The following is a 16,054-nucleotide window of genomic DNA, read 5'->3' as shown; positions in this document are numbered from 1 at the left end:
GTTTTTGTTTTTTAAAATTTGTTGCATAGCATATTTTTCTAAGGAGGTTAAATGGCTTACATTTATGCTTGGTGAATTCTGGTTAAGTAAAGGAAAAAGGAAAAGATAAAGCTAACATGAGGGTGCTTTGGATACACTAGTGTGGAGATATGGCCACTGTGCAAAAATTGACTAGGATACAGGATATTTTACATTTATAGTCATGTATTAAATATAGGATTCTCAAAAGTTAAAGTCATATTTGAATTAATTGTAGTAGGATAAAATTGTTTTGTCTTTTTATCTGAAATGTTGAAAGCTAACATCTTTAATAATTATTTATGATTATTACCTAGAATAGTAAAATTAATCATATCCTTCTGCCATATTATGAAAGTTTTAAAAATTCACAGAGTATTATATTCCAAAGATATCAGATATAAGGCCATGTTATCAACAATCATAATCTTTAAATAGGTATGAGGGTCTTGCAATTTGTGGAAGAGTGTAATATAAGCAAAGATTAAGTGTAAAAAAAAACAAGAATGTGTGGAAAGGAAGAGAAGGGTTAATTTCTTATTATGATTATGTAAGATCCAACTATAACTAAGAAAGTATGACATTGAATGTTTCACAATGCTATTCCAGGTATGGATTCTAGGGCAATACAAAGTTTTATTTTGGGCTTCTGTGTCAAATCCTCAGCAAAAGTTCTGCTTGAAGATTATATAGATCACTAAAAATTGTGTCAGTATATGGAAGGAGACATTCCTTTTCTTGAATCTGGCAAGAAAATCTGAGTACAGTGTTTGTGCAACTGCAAATCCCTCCAAAGTGAGTAGGCACTTGGGAAACTGTAAGAATGAAACCGGAGTGTAGCTATGTGATGGACTGAATTATGACCCATGTCAACTTCTAAATGCTCTTCAATTAGAAAATGAAAATACCTAAAATAGTGTGAAATGATTCAAAGTAAAAGAAGTGTCAGAAAGGGGTGCAGGGAGAGAAAATGTCAATTTGGAAAAGAGTCCCAGTTTCACATGATAATCTAGAGTTGATTTGATGAAACAATTAGTAAATTCTACCAGGAGCAGTTAGGTGATGCAATGGAAGGAATGCCAGTCCTTTTGTCAGAATCACTGCTCTTCATGAGTCCAAAGCCAATGACAATTTGAAATCCTAGCAGTGTTTTACACACACAAACACAGACAGAAACACAACTTTGTGAATACACATCAAGCCATCACTAGATTGAAAGTGAAGGTACTTTGGAAATATTAGTATGGAGATAGGGCTACTGTGCAAAATTTGATTTGGTTACTGGATATTTTACATTTATAGTAATGTGTTAAATATAGGATTCCCAAAAGTTAAAATCATGTTTGAATTAATTGTAGTATGATAAAGTTGGTGCTTTGTCTTCTTATCTGAAATGTTGTAGGTGGAAGATAGAGAACAAATGGAAACACACAATAAGACCTCTGTGACTATGTTCTTTCTTCATGGTCTTGCTGGCTACCCTGTCTTTTATATGGTTTTCTTTCTGTTATGCCTTATTATGTACATTGTAATCCTGATGGGCAACAGTTTCCTCATTACAATCAGCATCCTGGACTCTCATCTCCACACTCCCATGTATTTCTTCCTCAGTAATCTTTCTTTTCTGGACATCTGCTACACATCTTCTTCCATTCCCTTGTTACTTGTGAACTTCCTTTCAGAGGAAAAATCTATTTCCTTCATTGGATGTGGATTACAAATGTTCTTTTCCTTTGCCATGGGATCCACAGAGTGTGTGCTCCTTTCTGTAATGGCATTTGATCGTTATGTAGCCATTTGCAACCCTCTGAGATATACAATTATCATGAACAAAGGACTTTCTGTGAAGTTGGTGACCAGTTGTTGGATGGCAGGTGGGTTGACTTCAATGATACAAACCTCCCTAGTTATGCGTTTGACATTTTGTGGGAATGTCATTGACTATCTCACATGTGAGATCCTGGCCGTGTTGAAATTGGCCTGTGAAGATATTTCTCTCAATGTGATTATAATGGTGATATCAAATATTTTTATAATAGTGATTCCAGTGGTATTCATATTCATCTCCTACTTTTTTATTCTATTTACCATCTTGAGAATCAATTCTGTTGAGGGAAGAAAAAAAGCCTTTTCTACCTGCTCTTCTCATCTGACTGTAGTGATTATGTTTTATGGAACTATCACCTTCATGTACATGAAGCCAGAGTCCAAAGACTCCCATGCAACAGATGAACTGATTGCTCTCTTCTATGCTGTGGTCATTCCTATGCTGAATCCCATCATTTACAGTCTGAGGAACAAAGATGTGAAAGCAGCTGTGATAAAGCTCAGCAAAAATATCTTCTCACAGAGAACATGAGAGACTGTAATAAACATCATATAAGGGGGAGGGGGACTACCCACGTTAAGAATCTATTTTTCAAAGCCTGATTGTTTCTCTTTTGCACTGATATACCTTTCCACAATCACCTATGGTAAAGAATAGTCATGGAGGGGACTATAATGAAAGATATACAATATAAAACTTTTTTTCTGTTTGGAAATATAAAGGATTTAAGATCTAAATTAGTAGAATGATGATGCTGAAGTTAAGAACAAAAAAGGCAGAAGTTAAAAGCAATGCTAGGCAAACTTTTCCAGAAATCAGAGCTTCATCCCAGTGGAATGGATTTCACTGAGAAGTAATAAATTACCTTTCACTGAAAATCTCCAAGTAGACGTGAATAACCTCTTTTGGGGTGTTAGAAGTGTTGGAGTAGAAGCTCCTTTAGCTTCTACTCTAAGAGATCTAAATGATTTCTGAGATGATAATAATGATGAGGATAGCTATAATTTATCTATTTTTAAAAAGTTAATAAATGTTTTACACAATTTATCATACTTGCCCCTCACATCAACTTTGTGAGGGAGGTATGAATTGTGACCAATAGAAAGATTCCAGAAGTTAAATGCTTGCTTAGGGTCACACACTGGGTAAAATGTTTAAGGTACAATTCAACTTAGATCTTCCTGACTCCAAGTACAACATTTTATTCACAGCATAGATTCATTACCATTTCCACATTTTGTGATGTTATTAAGTCTTTTTAAGTTGTGAAATCATTCTATAATTTGACCCCACTTAATTTATTCAACTTTCTTCCTTCTTCTAAATAACCACAAACAAAAACATTACTCCTCTTAGCTTTGTTTCATCATCAATGTCTCTATGTCTCTCTCTGTCTTTATCTGTATGTGTGTATAAATATATATACCTACATACACAAACACAGATAGATAGATCTATCTATTCATTCATCTATCTATAGTTGATTTCCAATTCTGGGATTTTGTACTTATGGTTGCTTACCAAGGACATGTTTCTTTTTTTTTTAAACAGAAATGCCAATTCTAATCAGTTTTCAAGGTGAAAATCATGTCTTTTTTTCCCCATCAACATTGACTATAACTAAAGTTTATAGAGATGCTATTTGGTTATGCACTCTTCTGAAATCTTGATCCATTTCATACATGTTCATTTTGTTTCTCTAATTAGATTTTATTTAGAATTCTTGGGAGTATAATTCATTTTATATCATGCATGTATATTATGTTAACTTCAAGGTTTAAGAATATAAATTATACCCAACAATTATTTGTTGATTAATAGGAACCATTTAAAATGTGTTTTCTTGAATGGCTCAGTGCACTGGGAAGACTACCTTCTGTGTTGGCAAGGCATAACTCAAATTGAAAATGACAATTATCAATTGTCATTAATGCTCAGACAGATGATTTGCTCCAAAATCATATTTTGCTGCTGTTGTTCAGTTGTTTCAGTAATGTCCAAATCTTTGTGATAGTACTTGGAGTTTTCCTGGTGAAAATACTGGAGTAGTTTATCATTTCCTTCTCCAGTTAATTTTTCAGATAAAGAACTGAGGCAAACAGAATTAATCACTTGCTGAGAGTTACATAGCTAGTAAGTGTCTGAGACTACATTTGAACTGATGAATATGAATATTTTACTTCAAGCCCAATACTCAATCCACTATGCCATCTGTCTTATTATACATATTTATTATGCATATTATATAAATTTTTATATATGTATACATATATGCTCACACACACATATATATGTCTATATACACATGGCTGTCATTTGTAAAAGCTAACTTTTATAGGATATAAATATATCCTATAGAAAAGGAGGAGGAAAGAAGTGTCTCTTAATTGGAGAATGAATTAGTAAATTGTGATATAATGATGGAATGAAATATCATTGTATCATTAGAAATAATTAATCTAAAGAAGTTTAAGAAATATTGGAGGATCTCTATGAACTGATGCACAATGAATAACGAAGACCCAAATTAAAGACAATGATAATTGTTGAAAAGTTTCCACCATACCCATAGTAGTGAGAGTAAAAAAGGGTTCATAAAAACAATAATGATAATAACTACACTTCTCTATAGCAATAAATTCAATATTCACAGTTTCTTTGGGAAGGGAGAATAATTATCAATGAACAATGGAATCTCTAGACACTCAAAGAGTCATTTGTTTCAGGTTGCATGTTCTTTTGTCATATTCATTCATATGTTTGAATACTTGTAGTTATTTTATGAGTTGAAAATAAAAGGAACTAAAATAAATTAAGTAATTTTACACATTTTTTAAATTATTGTGATTTGAAATGGCTGTATTGTCGGCTGTTTCCAATACAGAATAAGCAATAAAATTAAATTTTATTAAAGAATTAAAGAATGTTAAAATGGAGATATATATTAGAGATCATCTAGTGTAATTTCATTTTATAGATGAAATAATAAAATTCCAAAGAGAACAAGTAATGTTGCTAAGATAAAACCGCTGCTGTTTGGTTGTTTTAGTTGTATTCTTCATGTCCCCATTTGGGGTTTTCTTGACAAAAATGCTGGAATGGTTTGCCATTTCCTTCTCTTGCACAGTTACTAATTTTTTTTTTTTGTTTTCAAAGCAGATTTCTCTCCTTGTGATGAAGATAAATCTCAAAATTTCTTCTTTTAAAGGTATTTTGGATAAAGGTAATGGGCAAGTTAAGAATCATTCTGGGATTATACATAATCCCAGATTTATATATATATATATATATATATAAAATCCCAATTATATATAATTGCCAATTCCTTATGAAAGATCATAAGATCATTCAGAAAAAAAGTGTTCAATAAAGAAAAATAAGAAAGCATTAAAATCTTATGGTAATTATTAAAACACAGAGCTTTTATTATAGGCCTCCTCATTCTTAATTGTTCTTATCCATTTTCCCCATTAGTCCTTTCTGATGAACCCTCAGTTTAACAAAACTACAAAAAAATCCACCAATTACTACCTGAAAGAGATCCTATAAAGAAAACCATCAGAAATATCATTGGTAAATTTCAAAACTCCCAGATCAGAGAGAAAATGTTACAAGCAACAATAAGTAAAATATGCTACAGCTACATTTAGAGTCACAGAAAACTTATCAATGGCTACAATAAGAGACTCCAGATCCTGGAACAGTATATATTGATAATCAAAAGAACGAGGTTTGTGACTGAAAATACTTTATCCAGCATAATTAAGTATAACACTGAATGGGAAAAAATGGACATTCAACATAGTGTCAGATTTTTAGGATATTGTTGCAAACAATCTAAAGTCAACAGAAAATTTAATGTATAAAAGTCAATAACAAAGTCCAATTTTAAGGAATTCAATAAGGACAAATTGTTTAAGTTTTATACATGGAAATGTAAACTATATCTCTAAGACTGGTATTAATAATTGGGTAGTCCAAAAGAAAGACTGGGGTAGAGCTGAATACGATGTGATTATAAAAACAAAACTATGTAGGAAAAGGTAAAAATGGGAATCATGCTATATGAATGATATGTGAGAAAGAATCAACGCAGAGGAATTGATGGTGGAGAAGGGCTGGTAGTTTTGAAATCCTACTCACACTGGGAATGGAGTAAAGAGGGAAGAATAAATGTACATTCTAAAAATGATATAGCATTCTCCAAAATCTATGAAGAAATAAAAGGTTGAAGGAACAGGATAAAAAGGGGTATAGAAGGGTGTGTGGCTTAACAAGAGCAGGAAAAGGGTATAGATTAATGGCAAAGGGATATACAACAAGGGAAAGGACGGGGGAGAAGATATGTGAAGGATTATTTGGGGGAGGTTAAGTAATTGCAAGGCAATTTGGAAGGTAGACGTAAAGTAGAAAAGGTAGTAGGGAAAGGAAATGACAGATAATACAAATATGTATATATTTGTGTGTATGTGTATGTGTGTGTATATCTGTGTGTGAGTTTACATGTTTGTATGTATGTATATTTTAATACAAATATGTATGTGTAAACACAAATATATCTGTGCTCAAACTGTAGCTTATTTGGGGAAAATGGGGAAAAAGAAAGGAGGTAAAAAGAATTAAGTAAAAACTGCACAGCAGTGAACTATATATATATATATATATATATACACATATATATGTATATACATATATATACATATATATGAAAGCAAAGAAAAGATGAACAGTTTTGAATGCAATATGTTTCATTACTATACACACTTTATTGAAATGAAAATTTATTGTTACATATTTTGAATCCTCTCAAATGTTCTGTTATGCACATGATAGGTTTTTTTTTACTTTTCTATTTCATTTTCTTTCTATTTAAGCTTTACATTTTAAAAAAATTAAAAAGAATATAGCAAATTCTTTTATTTTTCTTAGTTTCTGACCTTTATAATACATTGTTTCTACACATCTCCTTAAAGCTAAGTCTAAGACTATTTTGTCTACGGCTATAGGGAATTGGAGAGAACCCCCTCAAACCTCATCTTGAGGCTCTCCTTCCCAGAGGAAATAAGAAGAATCTTCTAACTTGTTGATGTTTATTTTATTTTGTTTTATTTTATTTTGAAAAAAATTTCTTTACAACATTATCCCTTGCATTCACTTCTGTTCCGACTTTATCCCTTCCTCCCTCTACCCCCTGTCCCAAATAGCAAGCAGTCCTATACATGTTAAATATGTCACAGTATATCCTAGATACAATATATGTGTGCAGAACCAAACAGTTCTCTTGTCGCACAGGAAGAATCGGATTCAGAAGGTAAAAATAGCCCGGGAAGGAAAAAAAAATGCAAACAGTTTACATTCATTTCCCAGTGTTCTTTCTTTGGGTGTAGCTGTTGCTGTCTATCATCGATCAATTGAAACGGAGTTAGATCTTCTCTTTGTTGAAGAAATCTACTTCTGTCAGAATATATCCTTATACAGTATCGTTGTTGAAGTATATAATGATCTCCTGGTTTTGCTCATTTCATTTAGCATCAGTTCATGTAAGTCTCTTCAAGCCTCTCTGTATTCATCCTGCTGGTCATTTGTTACAGAACAATAATATTCCATAACATTCATATACCACAATCATTCTCCAATTGATGGGCATCCATTCAATTTCCAGTTTCTAGCCACTACAAACTGGCTGCCACAAACATTTTGGCACATACAGGTCCCTTTCCCTTCTTTAGTATCTCTTTGGGATATAAGCCCAGTAGAAACACTGCTGGATCAAAGGGTACACACAGTTTGGTAACTTTTTGGACATAATTCCAGATTGCTCTCCAGAATGGTTGGATTTGTTCACAACTCCACCAACAATGCATCAATATCCCAGTTTTTCCACATCCCCTCCAACATTCATCATTATCTTTCCTTGTCATTCTAGTCAATCTGATAGGTGTGTAGTGGTATCTCAGAATTGTCTTAATTTGCATTTCTCTGGTCAATAGTGGTTTGGAACACTCTTTCATATGAATGGAAATAGTTTCAACTTCATCATGTGAAAATTGTCTGTTCATATCCTTTGACCATTTATCAATTGGAGAATGGCTTGATTTCTTATAAATTTGAGTCAGTTCTCTATATATTTTGGAAATGAGGTCTTTATCAGAACCTTTAACTGTGATGATGTTTTCCCAGTTTGTTACTTCCCTTCTAATCTTGTTTGCATTAGTTTTGTTTGTACAAAGGCTTTTTAATTTGATGTAATCGAAATTTTCTATTTTGTGATCAGTAATGGTCTCTAGTTCATCTTTGGTCACAAATTTCTTCCTCCACCACAAGTCTGAGAGATAAACTATCCTATGTTCCTCTAATTTATTTATAATCTCATTCTTTATGCCTAAATCATGGACCCATTTTGATCTTATCTTGGTACATGGTGTTAAATGTGGGTCCATTCCTAATTTCTGCCATACTCATTTCCAGTTTTCCCAGCAGTTTTTGTCAAATAATGAATTCTTATCCCAAAAGTTAGGATCTTTGGGTTTGTCAAACACTAGATTGCTATAGTTGACTATTCTGTCTTGTGAACCTAACCTATTCCACTGATCAACTAATCTATTTCTTAGCCAATACCAAAGGATTTTGGTGACTGCTGCTTTATAATATAGTTTTAGATCAGGTACAGCGAGACCACCTTCATTTGATTTTTTTTCATTAATTCCCTTGAGATTCTACACCTTTTGTTCTTCCATATGAATTTTGTTATTATTTTTTCTAGATCATTAAAATATTTTCTTGGGATAACTTGTTAATATTTTTAAAAAGATGAAACATTTTCTATAGGTCTACTAAATAACAGATATAGGTCATTTAAAGTTAAGTAAATGAGTAGTAAAGAGCCTCCTGAGTTAGGAAAAAAAAAAAAGATAGTTGCTGAATGTTAATCATAATAGGGAAAAGCAGTGACCAGAAATGTATAAAGCTAAGAAAGATTTCAAATACTTCTATAGTGTTACCTGGCTGTTTGATTTATAGTTAAATTATAATAAACTACCAAGTAGACTATAAGGGACTAAGGAATATTGTTACCAAAGCACCAGAACTTTTTAACTTTGTTACTTTTTTATTGCATCTGACACTGAATAAATCTCTAAAAGCTCAAATGTGTTTACTGCCTTCTGAATTCAAAGGATGAGTGGACAAGGATTGTTGATCACATTAGATGTGGTGTTGAAATTTTAATCCAGATGCAAATAATTGTGAAATTGTGAGAAACAATCTTGCTTTTAGATTTACACTTTTAGCATTCCAATTCAACTTACATTGATCAAGTAGTTATGCTTCAAATCAAGTGCATGAAAGATTAATATTTCTGCAATTAAATATCTGCCTTTAATATCTAATACAGCAAAGAACTAATGTATTTTTGATGTGGCTTATTGCTTTAATATGATTAGCAGCTTGTGTGTAGGTTTTAAGCATTTTGTGACATTAATCCCTTTGGCAGCCTAATGAAATCTACTAACCCGGCCCAGAAAGATGTTTTAAAATAACTGAAGGCAAAGCCAAATTTTATTTACAACTAATGTATGTAGTCATTATTCTGGGCTATACTGCTCTGATTGCAATCAGCATCCAGCACATCCACTTCCATACTCCCTTGTACTTTTTCCTTAATAATCTCTTTCTTGGATATTTTCTACATATTCAACTCTATTTCTTAAGTTCTGATCAACTTCTTACCTGGAAAAAATTTCCTTTTCTACACATGCAATGCAGAAATTTCTTGGCTTAGCTATGCAGAATACAGAGTGTGTACTTCCTAGCTGGATGGAACTTGACTTGCTACGTGGTCATCTTCAATCTTCCTCATGATAGACAGATAGCATATGTGTCAATGGCATCTGGGTGCTGGTTAGCAGATGTCCATTCACTGATGCAAACAGGTTTTTTTTTTTATCTAATTATCTTTCTGCAAAAATCATATCATCAAATCATTTCATATGTGAAAAGCTTTGCTGTCATGAAACTAGCCTATACTGATATCTTTGGAAACAAATTTACCATGCCTTTAGCTAATACATTATTCAGTCTGACTACAATGTTGTAAATTTTTATTTTTTTACATATTTATGATATCCAGCATCCTAGTGATTAATTTACCTGGAGAGAGAAATAAAATTTTTTCTACATGTTCAAGACTTTATTTCTCTCTCCAACCTAGCAGATGATGATAGTTTTGTTCTATAGTACTATTCTGCTCATGTAAATGATGTCCAAACCCAAGGAATTATTTAATGTATTTGAAATGAAAGTACAAACAAAATATTTCTCATGTTTTATGTGGTTTTGAATCATTTGATCTTTATTCTCAAGGACAAGGATATAAAAAGATTTAGCAAACCATTTGCTTAGAAAGAAGTTCTTGAGCATTCTAAGGTGGAGACAAGATGGCAGAGTAAAACCAGGAAGCTGTGTGAGCTCCTCTAGCTTCCCTCACAAAGCACATGAAAGCAATTCTCTGAACAGTCTGACAGAATGAAATAACTCTCCAGTTCAAGATAGATCGGAAAATTTCAAAAAAGGTCAGTGTCACTGGGGTGAAAATGGTGTTCAACCCAGCTCAAACAGACTCTGAAAGCCAATGAGAAGGTATTAATCACAAAAAATCAGCAACGAAGACCAGTGATCTTGGCTCAAAAAAGGAGCAGATCAATGGGGCAGTTTTCAGTCTCCAAGAATCCAGTGGTGAATGTCAGATACAAGATTCTTTTATTAGGGTAACATGAATAATGGCATAATGGTACCTGGATGGGGATGACCTAATAGAGGGAGGCACCTAGTATGATAGTATGACATAATGGGAGCTACTGGAGAGACTCCTGATATTCTAATGATGTCTAAAATGGGTAAAGACCTTTATCCCATAAAACACTAAGAGGGGATGATTATAGCCTAAGGTCTAAGATATAAGACCTTTATCCTAACATTAAGAAGGAATGGTCATAACCTGAGGCAGAGTAACTGAATAGGACAACTAGGGAAACTGGGTCAGGACATTAAAAGAGAACTGTGGCACAACACGACAAAAGCAATTTATCTATAAAGGAGCATCTCTAGGTAATACTCTATGTGAACAGAAGAAGGAAAGGAGGGAAAGAGGGAAGGAACAATGAAAGGAAGGAAGGAAGGAAGGAGTCTTCCAATTGGCCAATTCCAGGCTGGCTTTATACCAAAGATTGTTATTGTCCTTCATTCTTAAAGAGGACCATGACAACAAGGAGGTGATTCCACACACACACACACACACACACACACACACACACACACATACAGAGTTTATAAATTCACATATATATATCTACATATACATATATATTATATATATTTAGACATATTAAAGTTTAAATACATGACTATTGTAATTGATGTGATCTATGATGTGGAATTTGACAACAAATGATATGTTTTGAGGACCAACAGGGTGTGGGTGATGTATTCACTAGAAGATGATAGGCACCAAAAGTTGGGGTTCAATCATGTGAAGAATTGTAGATTTTCTGGCAAAATGTAGATTTATTTCAGGAAGAGGTTACAGACAAAATAAAGGGATATAATAGACACTAGGAATGGTAAATGTGAAATTGAAATGGGAGAACATAGAAATGATGTGAAGTGATTAATGAATGGGTCTAACTGGATGAAGTTTTCTCAGTTTGAGACTAAGTCACATGATCCCTATTCCTAGAGCTAGAAGATGAGGTCTTGAACTCTGGGTCCAAGAAGCACCTTGGGAAGTCACATGATCTCTAAAAGATCAGACCCTTCTTACCCTAAGTGACAGGAAGTGACGGTGACCTGTGGGAAGCAGCCAGCATTGGTGACCATTGGTCAAGGATGGTTACATCCTTTTAGTCTATCCAGTGAAAAGGCTTGGGTCTTTTGCTTTTTAAATCTGCAACAAGCCAGAAGCTGGTCAGGTTCCAAGAGCACATGGTGGGAGTTGGGATGGCTACCCGGTGTGTCTGGGCCTCTCCCTGCAGGGATTAAATAAATGCTTTCTCTTAGTACCTGAAGATGTCTCTGATTACTTAATTTGGGGAAAGGAGTCTAGCACCTGTCCCACACATTAATGATGGAAAGAGAATGTTCTGTAATGGAAACAGAACTAAAGAAGCATCCCATGAGGTTGGGGCATGCCCTTAGTACTGAAAGGGACATAGCACCTCAAAAGAGCTAAGGAGGAGAAGTAGGGTTGGGAAGCATAGTGGATTTAGGAGAGCTATCATGGGGGAAGGGGAAGAGGAAAGATACCATGAGGCAGAATTCCATGGCAGACTTCAAAGGAAGTCCACAGTCATGGAATGGAAATCTCCATAAAGAGATTTCTTAGGGAAAATTTAACCTCAGAGACTTGACTGGAATTTCTGACTGGATATGGCAAGGTGAGACTGCTCCAGACTTCTACAGAGGGTGAGTCTCAAAGAGTTTGGCATACTTTGGATTTCAGACTGGATGACCTCCCCAGAGGGGGGGGACCATGGATTAAACTGATATCTTTCAGAGTTTTCTCCTTGCTTGCTTCAGGAATCAATTCCTCTGTTAACCACACCTAACATTGAACTTCTCAATAGTAATTATATTAATAAAACAAATTTAATAACTAACTTTTTTTGCACTTATCAGTAATATAGAAGTTTTATAGAAGTAATAAAGAAGTATAATTTTTTATACTTTTATAGAAGTAATAAAGAAGAATTATTTTGGCAGGATAAGGATAATAGTTTCCCACTATCACCATTACTATTCAATATTGTATTAGAAATGTTAGCTTTGGCAATAAGAGAAGAAAAAGAGATTAAAGGAGTTAGAGTAGGTTAATGAAAAAACCAAACTATCACTCTTTGCAGATGATATGATAGTAAACTTAGAGAATCCCAGAGAATCAACTAAAAAACTATTGAAATTATCCACAACTTTAGCAAAGTTGCAGGATACAAAATAACTCCATATAAATTATTAGCATTTTTATATATCACTAATAAAACCCTAACAACAAAATTCATTTGGAAGAACAAAAGGCCAAGAATTTCAAGGGAATTCATGAAGAGAAAAGAAAATGAAAGTGGTCTAGCTGTATCATATCTAAAACTATACTATAAAGCAGTGGTCATCAAAACAATTTGGCTAAGAAATAGAGCAGTTGATCAGTGGAATAGATTAGGCTCACAGGACAAAATAGTCAATAACTATAGCAATCTAGTATTTGACAAACCCAAAAAACTCAGGTTTTGGGATAAGAATTCACTATTTGACAAAAACTGCTAGGAAAATTGGAAACCAGTATGGCAGAAACTAGGCATTGACCCACAAATAACACCTTATATCAAGATAAGGTCAAAATGGGTCATGATCTATACATAAAGAATGAAATAAACAAATTAAAAGAAGATAGGATAGTTTACCTCTCAGATCTCTGGAGGAGGAAGGATTTTGTGAGCAAAAAAGAACTAGAGATCATTTTTGATCACAAAATAGATAATTTTGATTATATTAAGTTAAAAAGATTTTGTATAAATAAAACTAATACAGACAAGATTAGAAGGAAAGCAATAAACTGGGAAACATTTTTCATTCTATGATTCTGATAAAGGCCTCATTTTTTAATATATAGAGAATTGACTCAACTTTATAAGAATTCAAGCTGATGAGGTGTGAGAAATGGGGTGGGAGATTCCCCTCTGGTTGGAGCCACAGGTCCCATGTGAAAGAATTTGCAAACCCCAAATCGGCATGGCAAAAAGGGATTTATTGGCACTAAGAATTCAGCTTGCTAGGAAGACAGACTTCTTAGTGGGTAAAGAGTCCTGGCAGGACAGCTTGCTAAGAAGACAGCTTCCTTAGCAAGTATAATCCTGTTTAAGACTTCTGTGAAGACAGTTTGACCAACCCTTGATTATATAGGGTAAATCTTGACCTGGGGACTGGGATCTATTTGGGATGTTCAATAGAGCACCATCAGGCAGAGAACTCCAATCGAATAAAATCACTTAACTGGGAGTATGAGCTACTGAGAGTGGTTCTGGACTAATTTTCAACTCAATAGAGGCTGTGACCACATCCCTGGCCAACATCTCCAACTGTATGAGACCACTTAACTGGGTTCCCTGAAGAATGGATCTCTTTCAGAGGAGAGTTTGAGACTCAGGAACTTCCCCCAAGAAGAGGAACAGAACCCCCAAAGATTAAGGGGACAAAATGCACATCATTTCCCCTTAAAAGATCTCAGTTTACATCAAAGTCATTTTCCAGTTGACAAAGGGTCAAATGATATGAACAGACAATTTTCAGATGAAGAAATTGAAACTATTTCTAGTCATATGAAAAAGTGCTCTAAATCACTATTGTTCAGAGAAACGCAAATTAAGATAACTCTTAGATACCAATATATACCTGTCAGATTGGTTAAGATGACAGGAAAGGATAATGATGAATGTTGGAAGGGCTGTGGGAAAACTGGGACATTGATACATTGTTGGTGAAACCATTCACAAATCCAACCATTCTGGAGAGCAGTTTGGAACTACGCTCAAAAAGTTATCAAATTGTGCATACCTTTTGATGCAGCAGTATTTTTACTGGGCTTATATCCCAAAGAGATCTTAAAAGAGGGAAAGGGATCCACATGTGCAAAAATGTTTTTGGCAGCCTTTTTTGTAGTGGCAAGAAACTGGAAACATAATGTATGCCTATCAATTGTGGAATGGCTAAATAAGTTATGGCATATGAATGTTATGGAATATTGTTGTTCTGTAAGAAATGATCAGCAAGATGATTTCAGGGAGGTCTGGAGAGATTTACATGAACTGATGCTAAGTGAAATGAGCAGAATCAGGAGATCATCATATACAACAACAACAAGAGTATCAGATGATCAGTTCTGATGGACATGGCTCTCTTCAACACTGAGATGATTCAAACCAATTCTAATTGTTCAGTGATGAAGAGAGCCATCTACATCCAAAGAGAGGATCTTGGGAGCTGAGTGTGAACCACAACATAGCATTCTCACTCTTTCTGTTGTTTTTTGCTTGCATTTTGTTTTCTTTTCCAGTTTTTTTCTTCCTTCTTTACCCGATTTTTCTTGTGCAGCAAGATTACTGTATAAATATGTATACATATATTGGATTTAACATATACTTTAACATATTTAACATGTATTGAACTACTTGCTATCTAGGGGAGAGAGTGGGGAGAAGAAGGGGATAATTTGGAGCAGAAGGCTTTGCAATGGTCAGTGATAAAAAATTATTCATGCATACGTTTTGTAAATAAAAAGTTTTAATAAAAAATAAATACATACATACATCTTTATTGGATTGAAAAAAAAAAAGGAAGACTCCTACTTTCTCTATCCAAGGAGAGTTTGTTTGAAAAATCAGCATACTATTATTTGCAATGACCTTGGATTCTTACAATTAAAATGTTTCTAGGGTGCAAATAAATAATGAATACATATAACATCAAAGAAAATACATCAACAAGGCAATGAATATGCCCTATTTGATCACCCAAACCTTTGAGCCATATTTTGTCTTATGTAATGCAAAGAAAGAAAAATATCTAAAGATAAAAATGCCATTCCACCTTAACAGTGGAACCATGTCACATGATGTAGTTCATAAAGATAGATTAGATTTTATCCTGTTTGATGATCAAAATTTCACCTGAGATAGATGTCATTTCTTTTATAACCTGCAAAAAGAAGGGACAAAAACATTTAAAACTCTCTTGAGACTTTGTTCACTTAAACAGTTCTGTAGCTTAGAAACAATTCATAACAAAGTTAGGCGAAGCTTATTTTCAACGCATGGGATCAATTCCCATGATAACTCATTTACACAATGGAGAATCAGACTTTTAATGATACCCTCTGCAAATTGTACTCCTGCAGAGTTACTTTGAAAGTGGTAGTTTTTATTCTTGAGAGAGAAGAGTTATCTCGAATAACTAACGTGTTAGGTAATGAAGAAAAGTAAACAAAAACTTGTAAATTCTAGTCAGGAACATGACTGGTTTTTAACACTTTATTTTTGGATCAATTAAACTAAATTCAGAAATCATTTACTAACTGCCTACTCTGGTCAGTGCCTTTCAGCAATGGTGTCAAACTTAAATAGAAATGAGGATACTAAATCACACATTAAGATTCCTGTGATAGCA

At 33.8% G+C, this 16,054-nt stretch overlaps 1 protein-coding gene across 1 annotated transcript; it reads left to right on the top strand.

Moving 5' to 3' along the window:
• Positions 1-1,438: 1,438 nt before the first annotated feature.
• Positions 1,439-2,377, top strand: LOC127557041 (olfactory receptor 13D1-like). The gene has a single exon (XM_051990540.1). The coding sequence runs from the start codon at positions 1,439-1,441 to the stop codon at positions 2,375-2,377; it is 939 nt and encodes a 312-aa protein (XP_051846500.1).
• Positions 2,378-16,054: the final 13,677 nt, after the last annotated feature.

The sequence above is a fragment of the Antechinus flavipes genome, chromosome 1 (assembly GCF_016432865.1).
Source record: "Antechinus flavipes isolate AdamAnt ecotype Samford, QLD, Australia chromosome 1, AdamAnt_v2, whole genome shotgun sequence".
In the NCBI taxonomy this organism is placed as follows: Eukaryota; Metazoa; Chordata; class Mammalia; order Dasyuromorphia; family Dasyuridae; genus Antechinus; species Antechinus flavipes.
The sequence above is the reverse complement of the archived record's forward strand: the minus strand, read 5'-3'. Positions and strand labels throughout refer to the sequence as shown.